Below are 18,913 nucleotides of genomic sequence, written 5' to 3'. Positions count from 1 at the left end.
GAGGTTTCTCTTTATTATTGTAGGGTCTTTACAATGTAAAGCACCTTGATGTTGAATGTTGAAGTTATGCAAATCTTACTGTTGAATCATAAACCTTAACTGAGACAAGTGAGGCCAGCAGTTCTTTAGAGGTTGTCCTGGGTTATTTTGTAACCTCCTAGATGAGTCGTTAATGCGGTCTTGGAGTAAATTTGGTAGGCCGGCTACTTCTGGGAAGGCTTGCCACTGTTCCAGGTTTTTTTTTTATTTATAAATAATGGCCAGTGTTGGGGAGTAACGGAATACATGTACCGCCGTTACGTATTTAAAATACAAAATATGAGTAACTGTATTCCGTTACAGTTACCGTTTAAAAAGGTGGTATTTAGAATACAGTTACTTTGTTGAAATAAATGGATTACACGGCGGTACTTCCCTGTTTCATATTGTGGCGGGTCAGGACTGTTTGGGTTTTGTTTGACAGCTACGTTCTGTTGTTCCAGGTGGCGGCGTTACGGTTGCCATGGTTACAGGACGATGCTCTCTGTGTGTGTTTCCAGGGTGAGAGAGCGCCTGTTGTTGTTGTGCTAAGCTAATAGGCAGAATGCTACCGGTATAGCTCTAAAAAACGTAGCATCATAGGCAGTGTAGTCCGTGCTGCAGGGAGAATGGACTGCCATACCCGTTATGTGTCTGTGAGCGAGGGAGGGAGAAAAAGGAAAAGTACGAGCTGTCATCGAGCAAAAACGGGAGCTGGAAGCATGTAAATATAATAATAACCACTGCAGCCAAGAAGAGTGCCTGACGAGCCCAGTTGTAAGTAAGCTATTAAGCTATTAAAGCTAGTTTTCGGCTACGAGCCCGACACAGAACCCACCGTATTAGTCAGAGGTCCCTTTACTAGGGTTCGGAGCCGCGGACCTTCAGTAACAGTAATAATTCACACCACAATAGTACATTCATGTAGTTGTAAACAGCATGATAATATATTAAGTAATCCAAAGTATTCAGAATACGTTACTCTCATTGAGTAACGTAACGGAATACGTTACAGAATACATTTTGGGGCATGTATTCTGTAATCTGTAATGGAATACATTTTAAAAGTAACCTTCCCAACACTGATAATGGCTCTCACCATGGTTCATTGGAGTCCTAAAGCTCTAGAAATTACCGTGTAACCCCTTCCAGACTGATGGATGTCACTGAATTTGTTTCTTATCTGTTCTGGAGTTTCTTTAAATGGTTGCATGATGTTTTGATGTTTGAGGTCTTTTACCCTACTTTACTTTGTCACACAGGTTGTTTTTTTTTACGTGATTTCTTGATTCAATAGGTCTGGGATGCGACTTGTATTAAAAATATTTAAACTTTACTATTCCAAAGCTAGTTATCTTATTCAGTAAACACTGTAAGCATAACCCAATACATTTCCAAAGCATTACAAACAATGCTTTAGATTTTTTCTTGCTAATATAGCCATATTCATTGCTATCAAAATAGGTCTTTTTCACAATAACCACTTTGACATCTCATACCACAATAAGCATGTAAGTGTTAAACTCAATTATAACCCTGTTATATTTAGTCTATCAGTCGTTCTAGTGAGCTCGCAAGCACAATAAACCCTGACCCTTCTAAATGGAGCAGTGCCATGATGAATGTTATTACACCTGTGCTTACCCTGCAATGACATTTCAGAAAGGCTGCTCTGCCTTTTTTTTTTTTTCTTTTTTTTTTTTTTTTTTTGAGGCTTTGGGTCACCTAACAATCTTGGATGTCTACAACAGTCGTTGTTTTAATGCAGTTTAAATAAATTTCTTTGGTCAGCTGTTCATATGTCTGCCACTAACAGATCAAGGCAGGTGTGATGTGCAGTGAAGGAGGATTACTGATGCTGTGTTTGACAGTGTGTATTGTGTTGCGGATGGTGTGTGAGGATGTTGGCAGTCAACAAGTGTGTGTCTGTAGCGGGTGAAGGGTGGGGTTGAGTTTTATTTTTAACAGTGCTGAATGTAGTTTTGAGGGAGTTTTCCTGTATGTGTATTACACTTGGTATAACATCGTATTTGAAAGTGTCGTTTTAACTCTCTTTGCGCGACAAATACGGGCACAAGCCCATAATTTCTAATCAAATAAGCGCAAATAATGCAAATATCAAACGGAGCGTTTACCGCAGACCTCATCTTTTTTATGCAATCCGGCGACTTCCGCGCATGCGTATTATGAACGACAGTCGGACTACCAAACTGGTCAAACAGCGGGTGTAAAAATGGTAGGTAACCAAAATAAACACAAACCCAGGCATTGGATTTAATGCCAGTAAGGTTTGCTTACAAGACTATTGTCGTGGTATTAAAGTACATGATGTGTCGCGTTTTGGCAAGCGTACAGTGGCCATTTACTCGTGTTCGCTGCTATTACAGGGAAGGTCAGTTGGATATTTTAAGAGCAGCTAGCATTAGCTACACGTCCCTTTTTGGCAGTCTGGTAACTTCGGCTGTGAGCAGGTCAGCCGCTGGACCTCAAAGACACACACACACAGGGTCGTTTGAGTTAAGTCCCGGCTAACGCGTAACCACAATGACAGTCTGTTCCCGTGATATTAACCCCATCGTTAATGTCAGAGAGAGAGGCTAACTCAGCTAACGTTAGCCAGTGCAAGTTACTAGCTGGTGTTTGTGAAGACAATGCTAACCCAACGTTACCCTCCTGTAACAGCACAATAATCCGTGCTGCCAGAGCAGCAAACCGGGACAGACACATGACTTCATACATCGTTATTGACTACATCAGTAATGGAGTTATGAGCAGCTCGGTGAACTCAGTTTGAGGACATGCTGATCTTCAGTCAGGTGTTCAGACGCTGCAGCTAGTTGGAGGACATGGCATAGCATGGTGATTTTTTATTTATTTATTTTTTGCAAAAATAGACAGAACTGTTTAAAAGCTTTTCTAACCCTTTGGATCAGAATACAGCATCACAAATATTAGGTAGATTTGTCCTCAAACGGTCCACAATCCCAAAATTATTAATTTTATTTTCACAGTAGAAATTAGACTTTGGAGCTGCTAAAATAACTTTTGGCAATTTTTTCTTTTAGATTTATGGCTTTAATGATTGATTGCTGGTTAATTTCTGCTGGAGAGGAGATGGTAGTTGCACACTAGCACAAGTATCTCTGGAAAGGTTTGGTCTAAGATATGATAAAAACTTGTTATATGGCTGTTTATAATTCAGTGGTGGATTATTCTGAATGAACATTACTGATTTTAGCCAAGAGAAGTGCACACTGAGTAATTTCTTTTGTTCCTCTGTCCATAATGAATTAAAATCACCTTATAAGTATTTATGTAATGAAAGTGCACTCTATGTTTTTATGTAAGGGGTATTTGTTGAGTATTTCTGGTATGGGGGGGCTTGTGTTTCACTCCAGACTTGTTGCACCTCTGGGTCCTTGTGATGGCATCCTATGTCCTTACTCATGTTACAAGTATGACTGTAGTTATCTGAGGGGCCCTCCAAGGTACAGCATGTGCTTTGAGAATCCATAACAACCCCTTTCAGAAAAACCCACCTTGTTTTTGGAAAGGACGTCATTACTACCAGCGCGTCTTGGCTCAAAATTTGTAGCGCGTTTGTCGGCGTGACTGACTAACCTTTTGAAATATGTGCCAGAGTATTCCTGAGCGTGTCCCAGTCTTTCTTCCTGTTGCCTGAATGCCTGTGGAGTTTTATGTTTCGCTGTGTGTTTTTGTCTGTGTGTCGATCTGCATTTGTGTGGTGCTGTCTGTACTGACTGGTTTGATTGCGCCGGTGCCTGACAGCCCCTGTCCTGTACTTGTACAGCATAAGCTGAAGTCTTCGCAGAGGGACAAGGTACGGCAGTTCATGTCCTTCACACAGGCTGGGGAGAAAACGGCCGTGTACTGTCTCACACAGAATGACTGGAAACTAGAAGTTGCTACAGACAACTATTTTCAGAATCCAGAGCTTTACTGTAAGGAATCCATGAAAACCTCAGTAGACCGTAAGAAGCTGGAACAGCTCTACAATCGCTACAAAGGCAAGTAGGATCTTAAAATACAGTGTTTAGGGCTGTAATTTTGTTTACAAGAACAGTGTAAAGATCCTTATTCCAGAAGAGTTACAGACACTGCTTGCTTGAGTATTTCGAGTGAAACTGTGTTTTTGTCTTGATAGATCCCCAGGATGAGAATAAGATTGGTATTGATGGGATCCAGCAGTTTTGTGACGACCTCTCACTGGATCCAGCCAGCATCTCTGTGCTGGTTATTGCGTGGAAGTTTCGTGCCGCCACTCAGTGTGAGTTCACCAAGAAGGAGTTTATGGATGGAATGACCGAGCTGGGGTGAGTGTTGACATGACCAGTACGTGACACGCTCTAAAGTGGGACAAAAACACTCTTACTGAAGTATCTACGCATGGCGGTTCTCTTAGTGTTGCTCCAGGGAGGGAAGGCTGTCTATTTATACATCCGCCCACAGCCTGGGTATACTGTGTCTTCGTGGAACGACTCAATGAAACAGTTGCAGTGTTTTGCTTTTGAGGCTCAGGTGTCCGAGTATTTTGAAATAGGCTTTCAGGGCGCTAAATGTTAGAACAGTTTTGTTTGTCCATGTGTTGTGATTTGTGTATGTGCTGCTTATATTTTCTTTTCTTTTCTTTTTCTAGGTGTGACAGTCCAGAAAAACTGAAGGCACTTTTGCCAAGATTAGAACAAGAGCTAAAAGATAGTGGAAAGTTCAAGGACTTCTATCAATTCACCTTTAACTTTGCCAAAAATCCTGGCCAGAAGGGTCTCGGTAAGTTCACGGATTGTGACCTAACAATAGATATTTTACTAATATTATAGATTCACAAACATCTGAACAAAGTTGTTTCATTTGTGTAGATTTGGAGATGGCCGTAGCCTACTGGAACCTGGTCCTTTCGGGACGATTTAAATTCCTCGATCTTTGGAATAGATTCCTTTTGGTGAGTCAAAGGAGTAAAACTGGGCACGATGGACCCTGAATTTCTGCTTATTAAGAAATCAGTAATGTTGATTTTTATTGGCAGGCGCAGTGTTTTGATATTTGGGGCATTATTTTAAAAAGAAGTGCAAATTATTTTTTATTTTTGTTTGTTTTTACACTGATGTAAGTGTACAGATTTTAAATGTGAGGAAGGAGCTGTGTTCTAAGAGCTGAGATACTACAACTGGTATTTTTAAGAGAAAAAGGTCAGGTGATGTCCTCATTACACCTAAAAAGGTGTTCACTTTTCCCCAAAAAGTCACCAAGATTGTAATTCTTTTTAAACCTTTGTAAGTGGCATTTTATTTGCTCCAGAATAAAATGTGTGTTTTTGTTTTGTTTAATCAGTTAGCCAAGCTTTAAGCCATTTTAATCCTCTAATTAAGGAGGAACCCATTCTAGAGGCCTGGGGCATTATTCCGTTAGATACCTACGTGATCACAAAAACTAGTGGGCAAAACCAGATTGTTTCCAACATGATGTTTCCACCAACCCTGCACTTTTCAAGAATCTTAGTCCGAAGCAGGTGTAAAAGTCCAAATTCAGACCATTTCTGCCGACAGCTTAGTCAACACAGTCACACACAAAGTACCAGTGGCGTAATGTTTGAGGCAAACAGACATTTAGGTGTCAGAGTTATTCATATAACATAAGCAGGCTGCTGCGAGGGGGGTGATTGAGTGGTTTCAACTTGTAGGAGTTATCTTTTTGAATATACTGAAGAGCTGTACCATGACTTGCAGTTTTTTGTTTGGTTTTTTGGACCACAAGCCTGCAGCTGTCTGACAAAACTACACCCACTCTGGCAACGTAAACAGTTATATACTGCTAATAAAAATCTGCCTAGCTGTGCTGGTTTGAAGGGATTTCTTTTCAAAGAAACATCTTTGTTTGGTCTTTCCACTTTTCTTTGCATCGTTTCATTAACAGAGGCTGTCTGAGTTAGTGCATGATTTATTGTGCTCGTTATTTCTTTCCTAGCTCTCTTATTGCTTGTTATAAAGTTGGACTTGGGGGCCGTCTGTTTGTTCTTGCGCTGCCTGCACAGCTCTTAATTTTCTTATTTCTGTGTCAGTAATGGCATTTTTGTTTACTTTGATCCTCCAAATGTACTCCAAAGCAGAACCGACAAATTAGGCGGACATCGGGAGAATGTTACAGACTTTTTTCTTTTTTTATTTTATCGAGCGTAAAGTCCAGTCTCACGACTGGTTTTCAGAAATACTGACAGGTGTTTGGACCAGGCTTAGCAAAGTACAGTTGGTGCAACCTGTCCCTGGTGTTTTGGTTGAAACAGAACTCTAGAATTCAGTCCATCAGTTATTTAGAGTGACAAAAAAATCTATTATTAAAGATGGAAGGAAATGAAAACATGTGAAGCTGTTTCTGTACCTGTGAATTTACCAGGACTCGTTCATTTCAGGAACACCATAAACGATCTATCCCAAAGGACACATGGAACTTATTGTTGGACTTTGGCAACATGATAGCAGACGACATGTCAAACTATGATGAGGAAGGTGAGCCGGCACAATCGATAATACATGCTTCATATTTAGCTCTTGTCCATCACTGTGACACTAACGATATTTCGGTGTTTCTCACCCAGGAGCTTGGCCAGTCCTTATAGATGATTTTGTGGAATTTGCTCGACCAATTGTAACAGGATCAAAACGCAAAACTCTCTAAATCTAATCCCGACTCTGGAAAACCAGAACATTGTTTCTTTTACAGTGACTTGATAGTTTTTTTTAAGACTTGTACAAAAGAGAGAAAAAAAAAAGAAAATTGTAGACTTCAGAGTGAAAACCGAAGCACTTGAAACTGTCAGGAAACCACCTTTCAGGGAGCTGAGTATAAACTACGAGAACGACTGGCCACGTTTTCTGCCCTCTTGAGTCTGAGGCATCATATGGACATTGCCAGATTCTCAGTATCCTGGATGCCCCTGTGCTCTGCTCCAGGAGGAGCACTACAGCCCCCATAGGTGGGCATAGACACAGCACTGAGAGGAGGTTCACTGGCTGCGTGTACTCTGAATGGACTGGAGAAGCTGTGTGTTTTAAGATTCTTCCTAGTCAACCGTGTCTCAAAGCTCTGAGTGACCGTGCAAAGTTCCCATGTCTTATTGTCTTATTCTAACCTTGGGACAGAGTGCTCACTACACCAGCACCAACAGAACTGTTGCAGTTTTTACTGTACATACTGTATCTATTGGGACAGTTTACAAAGAGAGCTATATGAAGAATAATATAAATATGTTCAATTTATAAATACAAAAGATGATTGTTTTATGTACAGTAAATGCTAAGTTCTCTAACAGGATGCCTCAATATTGTGGATGATATGCTGTTGGTTTAATTGTTAGGTGGCTCTGTTAAGTCATGGAATTGTGAGCTTCTCATCAAAAGCATGTTGAAACACATTTTACGTCACCCCTGGCTGGTTTCACCAATACATTTTCACTAAAGTAAAGGCAGTACTTTAATTTCGATCATGGATATTGGGTTGTGTTGTCTGAATAATTTCAGTGGGGAGTGGGTCTTGAATCCTAAATGTCACATAGTCGACTCTTTTCACCGTTTCTTTCAGAAGCAATTTTGTTTTTTTATCAATTCATCACTTTGATGCGGTTTTTTATGCTTAAACAACTGTTTAGCAGCATTTGAGAGAAATTCTGAAATTAGGAAACGACTGACCTTTAGGATTGCATGGCACATATCTGTATGTTTAGGCAGTGCAAAGCTCTTAATACAGAAATCAGGACACTAAAGAGGGCGACAACAGGACGACAAAGTAAGCCTTAAGATTAAAAACCTGTCTGTTTGATATTTGCATTTCTGTTTAACCCCATCTGTTCAGTGTTCCTGAAGGTAGTGAAAAATAGAAAATATTGTTGATACATCGTGTAAGTAGCCTAATATTGTTCATTTATGAAAGATGAATAAAGCATGAGTTTTTCCATAATGATGTGTGTATTTAGCTCTTTTGCTGCTGCTGAGAAATATGACGCTTAATATCACAGATACAAAAAACAAACTGCTAAAGAGTACAAAAAAGCAGTTACAGCGAAGGCAAGTCGACACTGGGCGGGGGGGGGGGGGGGGGGAGGAATGTTTGGAAATATCAGAAAACTGCTTCTCATTTAATATTTTCTGTTTTTCTGGTAATTCTCTATAAACTCAAGACATGGTTGTGTAGGTCAGCAGTTTTTCAGACCAGCCTGTCACTTAAATCACCGTTCATCCCCATTCTGATGCTTGGATTAAGCTTCATCAGGTCACCTTGACCTTGTCTACATAACTAAATGCACGGAGTTCCTGCCACGTGATTGGCTGATTAGATATTTCTGTTAACAAGCAGTTGAAGTGGCCAGGTGTGTGGCATCATCTGCTTTGGGATCATATGCAACTCACGCAGAACGCTGACTTCTAGAGGCAAGTCACATTTATGTTTGTAGGTTGAATTATTTAAGCTACCCTCATAGGTCAATCAAATGTATTCAAGTATCATTAAAATACTCTTTCACCAGAAGTAATTCAACTCCAGCAAAGTTTCTTTTAGGGCTAAAATGGCTTAAGGGTTCATCTATTTATTTCCAGGGATCATCTTTGTAAATAATTAGAAACTAAAAGCTCTGTTAATAACTGCGGTACTCCTAAGTTTCTGACTAAAAATAAGTGAAATAGGAAGGTACAACAATGTTGTTACAGAGGAGATAAATCCAGATTACTTTCAGAATATGATTCCACAAAACAGGACACATGACTGTTATTTTTTTTATCTGTTTGCAGTTAAACTAATTGTATGCGCATATATTGTTAAGAGTACTCCGTGTGGAGTGCCACTATAGCTCAACTGGAGTCCACTTTGAGCCTTTCTCCGTCACTCTATGCACTGTACTACCCACCAAAGGGTGAGACAATCAGTGTTGGGAAGGTTACTTTTAAAATGTATTCGATTAGAAAATAGAGAATACATGACCCAAAATGTATTCTGTAACGTATTCCGTTACGTTACTCAATGAGAGTAACGTATTCTAAATACTTTGGATTACTTAATATATTATCATGCTGTTTACAACTACATGAATGTACTATTGCTGTGATTTATTACTTTTACTGAAGGTCCGCAGCTCCGAACCGTAGTACTTAGTAAAGGGACCTCTGGCTAATACGGTGGGTTCTGTGTAGGGCTCGTAGCCGAAAACTAGCTTTACTTTGTTGTCTGGGTCAACTTTGCTAGCGAGAGACAGAGAGAGGCGTTGAAAGGCTGCTCCAACAGAACTTATTGTTTTTGGAGGAAAACACGAACACGGTGTACAGTCGAGTCTTAATAGCTTACTTACAACTGGGCTCGTCAGGCACTCTTCTTGGCTGCAGTGGTTATTATTATATTTACGTGCTTCCAGCTCCCGTTTTTGCTCGATGACAGCTCGTACTTTTCCTTTTTCTCCCTCCCTCGCTCACAGACACATAACGTGTATGGCGGTCCATTCTCCCTGCAGCACGGACTACACTGCCTATGATGCTACATTCTTTAGGGCTATACCTGTAGCATTCTGCCTATTAGCTTAGCACAACAACAACAGGCGCTCTCTCACCCAGGAAACACGCAGAGAAAGAGCGTCACCCTGTAACCATGGCAACCATGGCAACCATAACGCTGCCGCCTGGAACAACAGAATGTAGCTGTCAAACAAAACCCAAACAGGCCTGACCCGCCACAATATGAAACAGGAAAATACCGCCATGTAATCCATTTATTTCAACAAAGTAACTGTATTCTAAATACCACCTTTTTAAATGGTAACTGTAACGGAATACAGTTACTCATATTTTGTATTTTAAATACATAACAGCGGTACATGTATTCCGTTACTCCCCAACACTGGAGACAATTAAGCTAAAAACAGAGTGTGGAGTGTAGACCAAAATCCGTGTATAAAAGATGGCTGTAACCCCCCATAAAATCACCCATGGTTTGTAAAGTCCTGTTTTGGGGCCTTGAGGATGAGCATTCTTGGTGTTTTAAAATCACAGGCGGTGAGTGACACTGCACGCTCATACTGTAGTAACTAATGCAGCCACGCCCTAATGTGTTCACTGTTTTATTTACCAGTTTTGAGTCTATTTGGGACTAGAGTGTGCAAACGAGTCAGTTTGTGTTAAAACTGAGACTTAAAAGTGTCAAACGAGAACATGAACCTACCAGTGGGCTTACTGAGGTCATAAAAGAAGAATGCAGGTTTAAGGCACTTCAGCATTTCAGGTCATTTTTCAGACCTGGAGGCTACATCCATCCCCATCTTTTTTAGTCTTTTGTTTAAACTTTATTAAACTTTATAACACAGGACATGGCCATACAACACGAAAAATATGCCAAGTTAAAATTAACAGAATGGAAAGGAATGAGTGTATTGCATGTGTCCATCTTATATATACAGTCTTTTGTTTCCACCAGCTCCAGGTGGAAATATCAGGCTTTTTAGATGCCAGCTGTCTGTGTGTTTGTCAAAAATAATGTTGAAGTAAGGTGAGACTGATCCACAGTAATGCTGTCTAATAATTCATTACTTCGGGCTACACGTTTCAGAACACAATGTATTCCAAATATAAAATATTGGCTAAGTCCACCTAACATCTCGGTGTTGATAATATTTCTGCCAAACAGATCAGCTTTGAAACACTGGAAATTTGGGTCTGGCTCCAAATCCTTTTAAAGAAATAACATTTTTACCTGCTGCAGGAAATTAATAAAATGTTGGAATTACAGCCAGCAGAGGACATAAGAGCAAACACTACAGTGTCTCTTCCTCCAACTGTTTTGTGTGCAAACAGAAGTACACGCCTGTGGCTGTTACCTGTGGGTTTCTTCATACTAGCTCCTCCTCTTAGCAGTGGCTGCTGTAAGGTGAGCCATAGGAAACTCAGACCGCTTTGTTATTTACCTTGACAGCAGCTGGTTCTATTCCAGGGAATAAAAATGGAATAAGCTTCCTGCTCCCAGTTGTTTTTTCTTTTTCTTTTCTTTTTTTCTGCTTTCTTGGACTACTTTACCTTTAGCACATGAGACACAATGGATGGGGAAATGAAAGGAAATGCTATGCAGGCTCTGGCCGATTATGATGACAGTGACAGGTAAGCTTTGTTTGTTTCGTTGAGTTTTAAAAAGTTCATTTTCTCGGTTCTTGCTTCTTTTTTTGTCTGTTTTGTTGTCGGCCTGTGTTATTTAGACAGCATATCTGCCTGCAGCTTCCTCACTGGCAACCTTTTCTTGTTTTTACAACATCTTTCTTCCTCTTCAGCTTTTTGTATTTCCACTTCACATTTCATCTTATAACGTGTAAATCTACCATTAAAGTTTGTCACCTGTTGGCTTTTAAGGGACAGGAGCTTGTCAGAGTTTTGAATTTTTCTCCGTGCTCCCCTAAGAAGTAATTTAATACTTAACTATTCATCCAGCTGGAGCATTTGATCACTCAGCTACAGAAACCCTACCCAGTGGAGGCAGTTTTAGAGTCTGCCATCACTGAATAGGAGAATGAAAGAAGGGAGGGGAGCAAGCAGGTCCACTGGCAATCCTGATTTCACAGCATCTATGAGTGTTATGTGTAGACCTTCACTGGTGGAGAACTGTGTGAATTTGTCCCAGCAGGATTGACGCCTACGGTTTTGAGAGACGTGGCGATTTCGACTCCTACAAGGAGATGATGAATCAGTATGTAGATGTCCTCAACAGGAGGTCCATGAGATGGTCAAAGCTCCTTCAGGAGAAGCCTCATGTGGAGAAGAACTTCACAGGTACAAAAACAAAATACACCTCCATGGGTTTTGTTTGCTTGTTCGTTCTAGCTCTCTGGTCGTGTGATGGGTAATTAATAATAAAACATGTTTTGGCAGTGAAGAGGTTTGTTCGTAAAGGTGTGCCTAATGAGCACCGTGCCAGGATCTGGATGGCGGCTAGTGGTGCCCAGGAACAGCTGGAGAGTAAGCCGGGTTATTACCAGTCTCTGCTGGACATGGAGCATGACACCAAGCTGAAAGAAACCATTCACACAGGTGCACCAAAACTGTCGCAGCATACAGCATGCTCTTTCAATGCTTAAATTATGTCCCAATAATTCACTCACTCTCTCTGCTTTTTAAAAGATATGCACAGGACCTTTCCTGACAACATCCTGTTCAAGAGCAAAGCAGAGCCAGGCATGCAGATGGCTCTGTTCAATGTGCTGCTGGCCTACGGACACCATAATCCTACAGTGGGCTACTGTCAGGTGAAGAAAATGCAGTCAGCGACAAGCTCTGACTCTCCCTCTATTTAAGATCATGTCTGTTTACCTAAAGATCAGGGCTGGCTTCTTCCTTATTTAACCAATATATGTGTAGGATTTTCGTCTTAACCTTCATCTGTTAGCTCTTATATCGGTCAGTGCACTTATTCAATGTAAAACCTGGCATACTGTATGCACACACAGCAGGAGTTCTTATTCTAAGCGATCCACAGCATTCTCTGTCGTTTTTAGGGCATGAACTTCATTGCGGGCTACCTCATGATCATCACGAAAGATGAAGAGAAATCCTTCTGGCTTATGGATGCATTGGTGGGCAGGATACTCCCAGGTAAGGTGACAGTTAACGTCGGCTTCCTTTCAGAGCTCTTTTGTTGTTTTTGTTTACCCCACAGCAAACATCCCCTACCCCGCACTGTTGCTCCATAGGTTAAACCAGTTCCACTTTAGAGATGCAGGGTTTTCAGTGCTCGTGTCGAGGGCCAGCGGCAGCCTCAGCTAACATTTTGCAGCCACAACAAAGGAAACGTACAGCAAAATGTCAAGGCAGCAGAGAACGAGACCAAAGATGCGCTTCTCTTCCGTTTTACTTCATAGCATCATAGCGCCTTCCTAAACTGACACTCGGTCTATAAAAATTTGAGATCTTCTTTTATAAAACAATGCTCCAGACCATCATTATTTATTTCTGTTCAGTTTATTAAACAGCAAATTAACTGTGAGCATGTGAGTCTGTTTTTCTGAGGTACTGGGGATAAAATAATAATCAGTTAGCCTGATCTTTTCCTTAAGGAGGGCTGTTAAATAAATAAATGTAATTCAAAGTTTACATAATAATAAATATTATCTATAATAAATAAATGCACTACAATGGCTTTCAATTGTGCAAAAGAAAAGGAGGAATTCATCTGAATGTGTTGCAGACTACTACACCCCGGCCATGTTGGGTCTGAAGACTGACCAGGAGGTCCTTGGTGAGCTGGTTAAGGTCAAAGCTCCTGCAGTAGGACAGCTCATGGCCCAGTATCCCGGCATATGGACGCTGGTGGTGTCTCGCTGGTTTATCTGCCTCTACATTGATGTACTCCCTATCGAGGTGAGGCAAAAGCTGCGCTTTAGTGGAGGGGTCAAACTAGAAGCATGTGGCGAAAATTTAACTGACATCCACCTTCTGTCTTATTCTTGCAGACTGTTCTGCGGGTCTGGGATTGTCTTTTCTATGAGGGATCCAAAGTACTTTTCCGCGTGGCTCTTACTCTCATCCTTCACCACCAGACAGAGATCCTGAGAGCGCGCTCTTTGCCTGACGTGTGTGAATGCTTCAAACAGATCACTTCTGGGGCTTTCACTCTGGACTGCCACACCTTTATGCAGGTGAGATGGCCAAATACAATGATGGTGAGGAAGGGGCCAGAGAAAAATGTCACTACTTATGGTCATAAATCATCTTTTTAAAAGAATACTTCCCGAAAAAAAATTCATGGGGAAGTGCTACATTTCAGCTATTCTAACTTCACCAATCCACGAGACTGTGCAGAAGATAATCTGTTAAAAGTATTTACACAGTTTTAATTGTAGTTTTTATTTTTATTTTGAGTAGAAAAAAGGTCTGTGTAAGCCTAAGCACTCCTTAAATGTTCCTTTGCAGAAGATCTTTACGGAACCTAAGAGTCTGTCGATGTCGACTGTTGATAAACTCAGAGAGAAATGCAGACAACAAATTCTCAAGGAGGAATCACGACACCTATGAGGTTCAGGACACACTTTCCCCTTATACTGGATTTAATAAAACAAAGGCTCAGGCAGCGTAAGTAACACTGTACAGTCAAGAACGTATGAAACATGACTATAGGAACTGTATGAAACATACATGTTGGTGACTCTTCAGGTTACTTCTGTGATTTATACTTTGTTACACACTAATCTGGCAGACTGGGTATCTAAATATGAAGGCTTATGCTTCTGAGGCTTTTCTTTTGATTTACACTCCAATCTTTCACCTACTATATTTGCTGCTATATATACAGAAGTACATTAAGATCATAACGCCGCACCAAACAGCATTTACATGTGTATTTTCTAAAAACACTTTTGCTTTGGTGATTATGGACGGATCACTTATTTTTAATGTGAAATTCTTTGTTTTGTCTCTTGCCTTTAGGACTGTTTACAAGAGAACATAAAGCTGAAGGGTCACACTTTTAATGTGGTGGTTTCTGTTTAAATTTATGGAGCTCAGTCTCATTTTCCACTTTTTGTTGTAAAATAAAACCCATTAACTTACCTCATCTGCTTCCTGACTTTGCTGAATGCTTCTGCTAAATGGTAGCATCAGTATTATTTGTGTGTGTCAGTCATGAATTCAGGCACAGTCTACAAAGCTATTAAAGTTATATGCTCACCAGCCACTTTAGTAAGTACACCTTGCAATGAGTGGGATTTCATGGTACAGATTCATAAAAGTCATGGAAAGATTTTGGTCCATATTGAATGAATGCACAAAACAGTTGCTGCAGATTTTTCAGCAGCGACTGTCGGATTTGTGAATCTCGTGTTCCACCACAGCCATTGAACCACTGAGAGAAGTAAGGATGGATAAATGTTTTCTTGTTGTTTAGGGTGAACTCTGATCCTACCATCTGAATGTCACAGCAGAAACAGGAAACATTTTTCCAGTCTTCTAATGTTCAGCTCCAGTGACCACATGTAATTATAACCTGTTGCCTTTTTTTTAGCTGGCAGGAGTGGCACTTGGTGTGATCTTGGTGTGTGTTAAGGGATGCTCCTCTTCTGTTATTTGCATTACTGCAGGCAGGTCATCTCGACCATGTCTGCATGCCTGAATGACAGTTGCTGCCACACAATTCGCTGATTAGATATTTCCATTAACGAGCAGTTGAATGAGTTTATCTAATTAAGTGGTCAATGAGTGCAAGTCTACAACTGCTGTGTTGGACAAATTACCTCAGTGATACAGATAATGTTGTTCGTTTTAGCTCACAGTGCTTTGTTTCTGTTATAAATAGATAATCAGTTACTATAACTGGAAACTGGGATCTGCAATCTTTTACTAAATACGATAGAAGATCTGAAATCTGCAGAGGCATACACTGACCCTTTTTCTAGGCCATAATTAGGGCTGTGTGCAATATGACCAAAATCTCATATCCCGATATAAGAATTCTATCGTCGATAACGATATAAATCACAAAAATGTAACATTTTCTGTAAATTCTGTGAATCTCGGGCAGCTCGTCTTGCATGAAGTGTTTCCAGCTGCGCGTCATGTAGCTGGAGTCGAGTGTTTTAACCGATGCATGAAACTATACATTTTTAGACATAAGTTGTAAAGGCCGCCGTTTTCTTTGTGAGTATTTATTACACAGCGTGCTGCGGGGAAAAGCCTGTTCTAACGTTTGAGTTTAAGGTTTATTTTTTAGCACCTGGTGGCTCTTTTTTTTAATTCTCATCCGTAAATAATCTGCTCTTTCACGTGATTCGGTTTATTTTGAAAATTCTCAACAGGATCTTGAGCTTTATTGTGAAAGGTTTATGTGGAACATAAACAAGCGGACACGCGATGGTGTTACCGTCGTTGTTGCTAACCACAACACATAAAAACAGGCGCTTGTCTGTCAGTAGTGTGGTTATATAAAATATAAGACAAAGAGAGAACTTTAAGAAATTAATATAGCCACTACAGTGACCATCAAAACCATGAAAAAATATTGCCGTAAACAGTTTATTTTGCGACACCACGAAACAAACGATAGCATAAACGTTTTTATATCGTCATCTGATATATATCGTTATATCAACAGCCCTAGCCATAAGAGTCTGTAAACTATCATAAAGTACAATAAGTAAATATTCAAATGCAAAATGAATGTAGATAATACAGATAAACAACTTTTTAAATTAAAATGCAAACTATAGAATAGCTGATGTTTGTAAACCCAAATCCCCAACAGCTATGGATAAGACTGTGAGATGGTGGCTCTGCTATAAAAAAACAGTTTCCAAACAAGTTGGGGCGCTATGTAAGTAAAAACCGAACGCAAATGATGTGCAAATGATCTGAACACTATAATTTATCAAAAATATTAGACATCAAACGTGACACTGGTGGATTTTACACCATTAATTTTATGTACATGGCACACCCACCTTTAATGGACACAGGGTTGTAAAAGTACCTCTTTGTAACTGTTTTACATTTCCTCATGTTCCCATTGCATCACATAACCTGGTTTTGTATCCCTTTTTCAGTCATTTTGTGCCTTATAGGATGCGTCGTATCCTCCATGACCGCACCCTGCAGATCCAGTCTCTGCATGGACTGATGCAAATTTGCTGTTTCCTAGTGACATTTACATTATTTAGTCAACATGTGTGTTGAAACAGGCTCCCTGTTGCTCGGGGACTGCTTTGACAGTCAAACACCATGTTCATGTGAACTTGGCTATTTGCTTTGTTCTTTTAACTTTATTCAAATGTCAAAACTGTGGTTAAAACACAGTAAATATGTTTGTATTCTCTAAAAGAAATGATATTGGAATTTAGTCTTTGATGGTATTCAATACCTTCCTTGTCAAATAATGAACATCCGCTTCTAAGGAGCCCAAACAAATAAAAACCCAACAGGGAACAGGTTTGTCTGCTAACAAACAGCATGAAGGCAAAACAGAGTCAGATGGCCTCATTCATCACTTTTATTGACCTCTCCTTAAAAAAAAAAAAAGTTCAGACAAATCTAATAAAACTTTATTAAATAACTACATGAGTATTAACATGAGGGAGGCGGGAAAAAAACCACAAAAACACAAATTATCTGTGCTTTTTCCTACTACATCGAACAATGCATATTTATGGTAGTAACAGTACACGAAGGCTACGGGAGACACAAACATGTCTCAGTTATGGCAGCACAGTGTAGGTGAGTGAGCGAGTTCCTGTGTGATATTAGCATTACTTGAATCCCATCCATGTTACAGCTGGGAAGGCACTGATGAACACTGACCAGAGCACTTTGGCCTTTTTAATAATGACACGTGGCTGTTTCTCAGGACTTCAGTTAAACTGCTTTTCTTTCAGGAACCAACATCCCAAGCAAAACAAAACCATCTCTGTAGGAATTTTGTTAAGTTCCTACAGAGATGTTTAGGCTTTGGGCTTCATTTAAACCAACAATGCTGTTAGATCCTGTTTTGGTTGTGTTGTAACAACAGAATTCATAGGAGTGACTATCAGCCTTGTGGGAAATAAACTTTTTTTTTTTTTTTGTTTTCTTTTGTGTCAACTGTTTCTTTATCTACACAGTAAATATACACTAGTCAGCCACAACTTTAAAACCAGATATCTAAATTGGCACATCCCCCTTGTGCCACCAAAATAGAGTCAGTGGCATGGACGCCGAGTAGGTCATCTGTTAAGCAGGAGATCGTTGATTCAATCTTTGGGCAATCCTCAGGCCAGATGCTGAACCCTGAGTTTCTCAGACTGGGAGTGTGTGTTAGGTTAGATTAAAAAGTGCTTAGTCATAGAAAAAAAAAAAGCACTCCTATGAATGTGTGTGAATGGCTGAATGAGGTTTGTAGTAGGAAGCACTTTGAGAGCTCAAATTCAGTAGCAAAGAACTATATAAGTATCAGATCATTTACTATTGACTGTTGGGACACTGACATGGTAACAGATGTGCATTGCATTTCTGGCACATCTGTTTGGGCTTTGGGGAGCTTGAGGGCCAGGATAACACCTTTGGCACTTTGTCATGTTCCTCAAGCCATTCATGAAATGTTTCTAGAGCGTAGTCTGGTGAATTGTTCTCCAGGGAGATGCAGATGCTATCCTGGTTTGTGCTGAATTTCCAGTAAGGTTTATGCTGCAGATTAAAGTAACATCGACACAAATGGTCTTGACTTCAGTTGAAGGCAGCTGGATTTTCTTTTTTAGCTCTAAGGGTTCCTTTTTTTTTTTTTAGTACTTGATCAGAAGTCAACTATGACTCTCCACCAGCTTTTAGAAATGAAGAAGCTTCAAAGTCCCTGCAAAAGAAGTCCAGTTGCCTTTAACTCAAGCTACAGAAACTTCCACGTGACTTGTAGTGCCAAACCCTTCCCAGCAGAATACTGCACTGAAATTAAATAAACACCACGGTTCACTTCAGCTGCCAGTGGTTTTGATGCTGTGGCTGGTCCGTGCAAAGCTATAGCCAAAGACTGCATGTTGGTTAAGAACGGAAGCAAGAGGAGAAGGTACTGAAGGTAACAAAGGTCAGTGTTTTAATGCTCCCCCTTGAACAGCGGTGCGTGCCGGAAATGATATCACAACCACTGGCCCCTGTTGCCATTTTGTTGTCGTTGCACATTGCGCCACGACCGCCGCAGATGAGTTGAAGACACAACTGTACGATCGTGCAGATATATGCAGGGAGATGCTGCAAGTGGTGACCTCGTGCAAAAAACTTTCAGGAAAATCCTTGCTTTCGGTTTCGACGTTTTCTCTTTCAATATCAGCGCTTATGTCGCGGTATTGTGAGTGGTGACAGTTGCCATTCAGAAAAATACTGCAAAGGCTACCTGTGCCTTAACGGCCGCAACACAT

The 18,913-nt window shown here is 40.4% G+C and overlaps 2 protein-coding genes across 6 annotated transcripts; both read left to right on the top strand.

Moving 5' to 3' along the window:
• The first annotated feature begins 2,136 nt into the window (after positions 1-2,136).
• Positions 2,137-7,986, top strand: dcun1d2a (DCN1, defective in cullin neddylation 1, domain containing 2a). Of its 3 annotated transcripts, none has more exons than XM_085135482.1 (7): positions 2,137-2,254; positions 3,830-4,046; positions 4,184-4,352; positions 4,676-4,806; positions 4,896-4,978; positions 6,443-6,539; positions 6,629-7,986. In XM_085135482.1, exons 1-7 carry the CDS (start codon positions 2,252-2,254, stop codon positions 6,706-6,708), a joined length of 780 nt encoding a protein of 259 aa, XP_084991608.1. In that variant the 5' UTR covers positions 2,137-2,251; the 3' UTR covers positions 6,709-7,986. The 3 variants fall into 3 exon arrangements, with proteins under 3 accessions (XP_084991608.1, XP_084991607.1, XP_084991606.1); XM_085135481.1 differs by lacking the exon at positions 2,137-2,254 and adding an exon at positions 2,434-2,877; XM_085135480.1 differs by lacking the exon at positions 2,137-2,254 and having other exon boundaries at positions 2,887-4,046.
• A 122-nt stretch (positions 7,987-8,108) lies between these two features.
• On the top strand, positions 8,109-17,867 carry LOC146500465 (growth hormone-regulated TBC protein 1-A-like). Of its 3 annotated transcripts, XR_014869806.1 has the most exons (9): positions 8,109-11,159; positions 11,674-11,822; positions 11,922-12,080; positions 12,171-12,295; positions 12,545-12,641; positions 13,234-13,406; positions 13,499-13,684; positions 13,959-14,117; positions 14,472-17,867. XR_014869806.1 is itself a non-coding variant. In XM_085135478.1 (8 exons), exons 1-8 carry the CDS (start codon positions 11,098-11,100, stop codon positions 14,058-14,060), a joined length of 1,050 nt encoding a protein of 349 aa, XP_084991604.1. In that variant the 5' UTR covers positions 8,109-11,097; the 3' UTR covers positions 14,061-17,867. The 3 variants fall into 3 exon arrangements, 2 of the variants coding, with proteins under 2 accessions (XP_084991604.1, XP_084991603.1); XM_085135478.1 differs by having other exon boundaries at positions 11,677-11,822; positions 13,959-17,867; XM_085135477.1 differs by having other exon boundaries at positions 13,959-17,867.
• The last annotated feature ends 1,046 nt before the right edge of the window (positions 17,868-18,913 follow it).

Source organism: Neolamprologus multifasciatus, chromosome 16, assembly GCF_963576455.1.
Source record: "Neolamprologus multifasciatus chromosome 16, fNeoMul1.2, whole genome shotgun sequence".
Taxonomy (NCBI): Eukaryota; Metazoa; Chordata; class Actinopteri; order Cichliformes; family Cichlidae; genus Neolamprologus; species Neolamprologus multifasciatus.
This window is presented reverse-complemented; position numbering and strand designations above follow the sequence as displayed.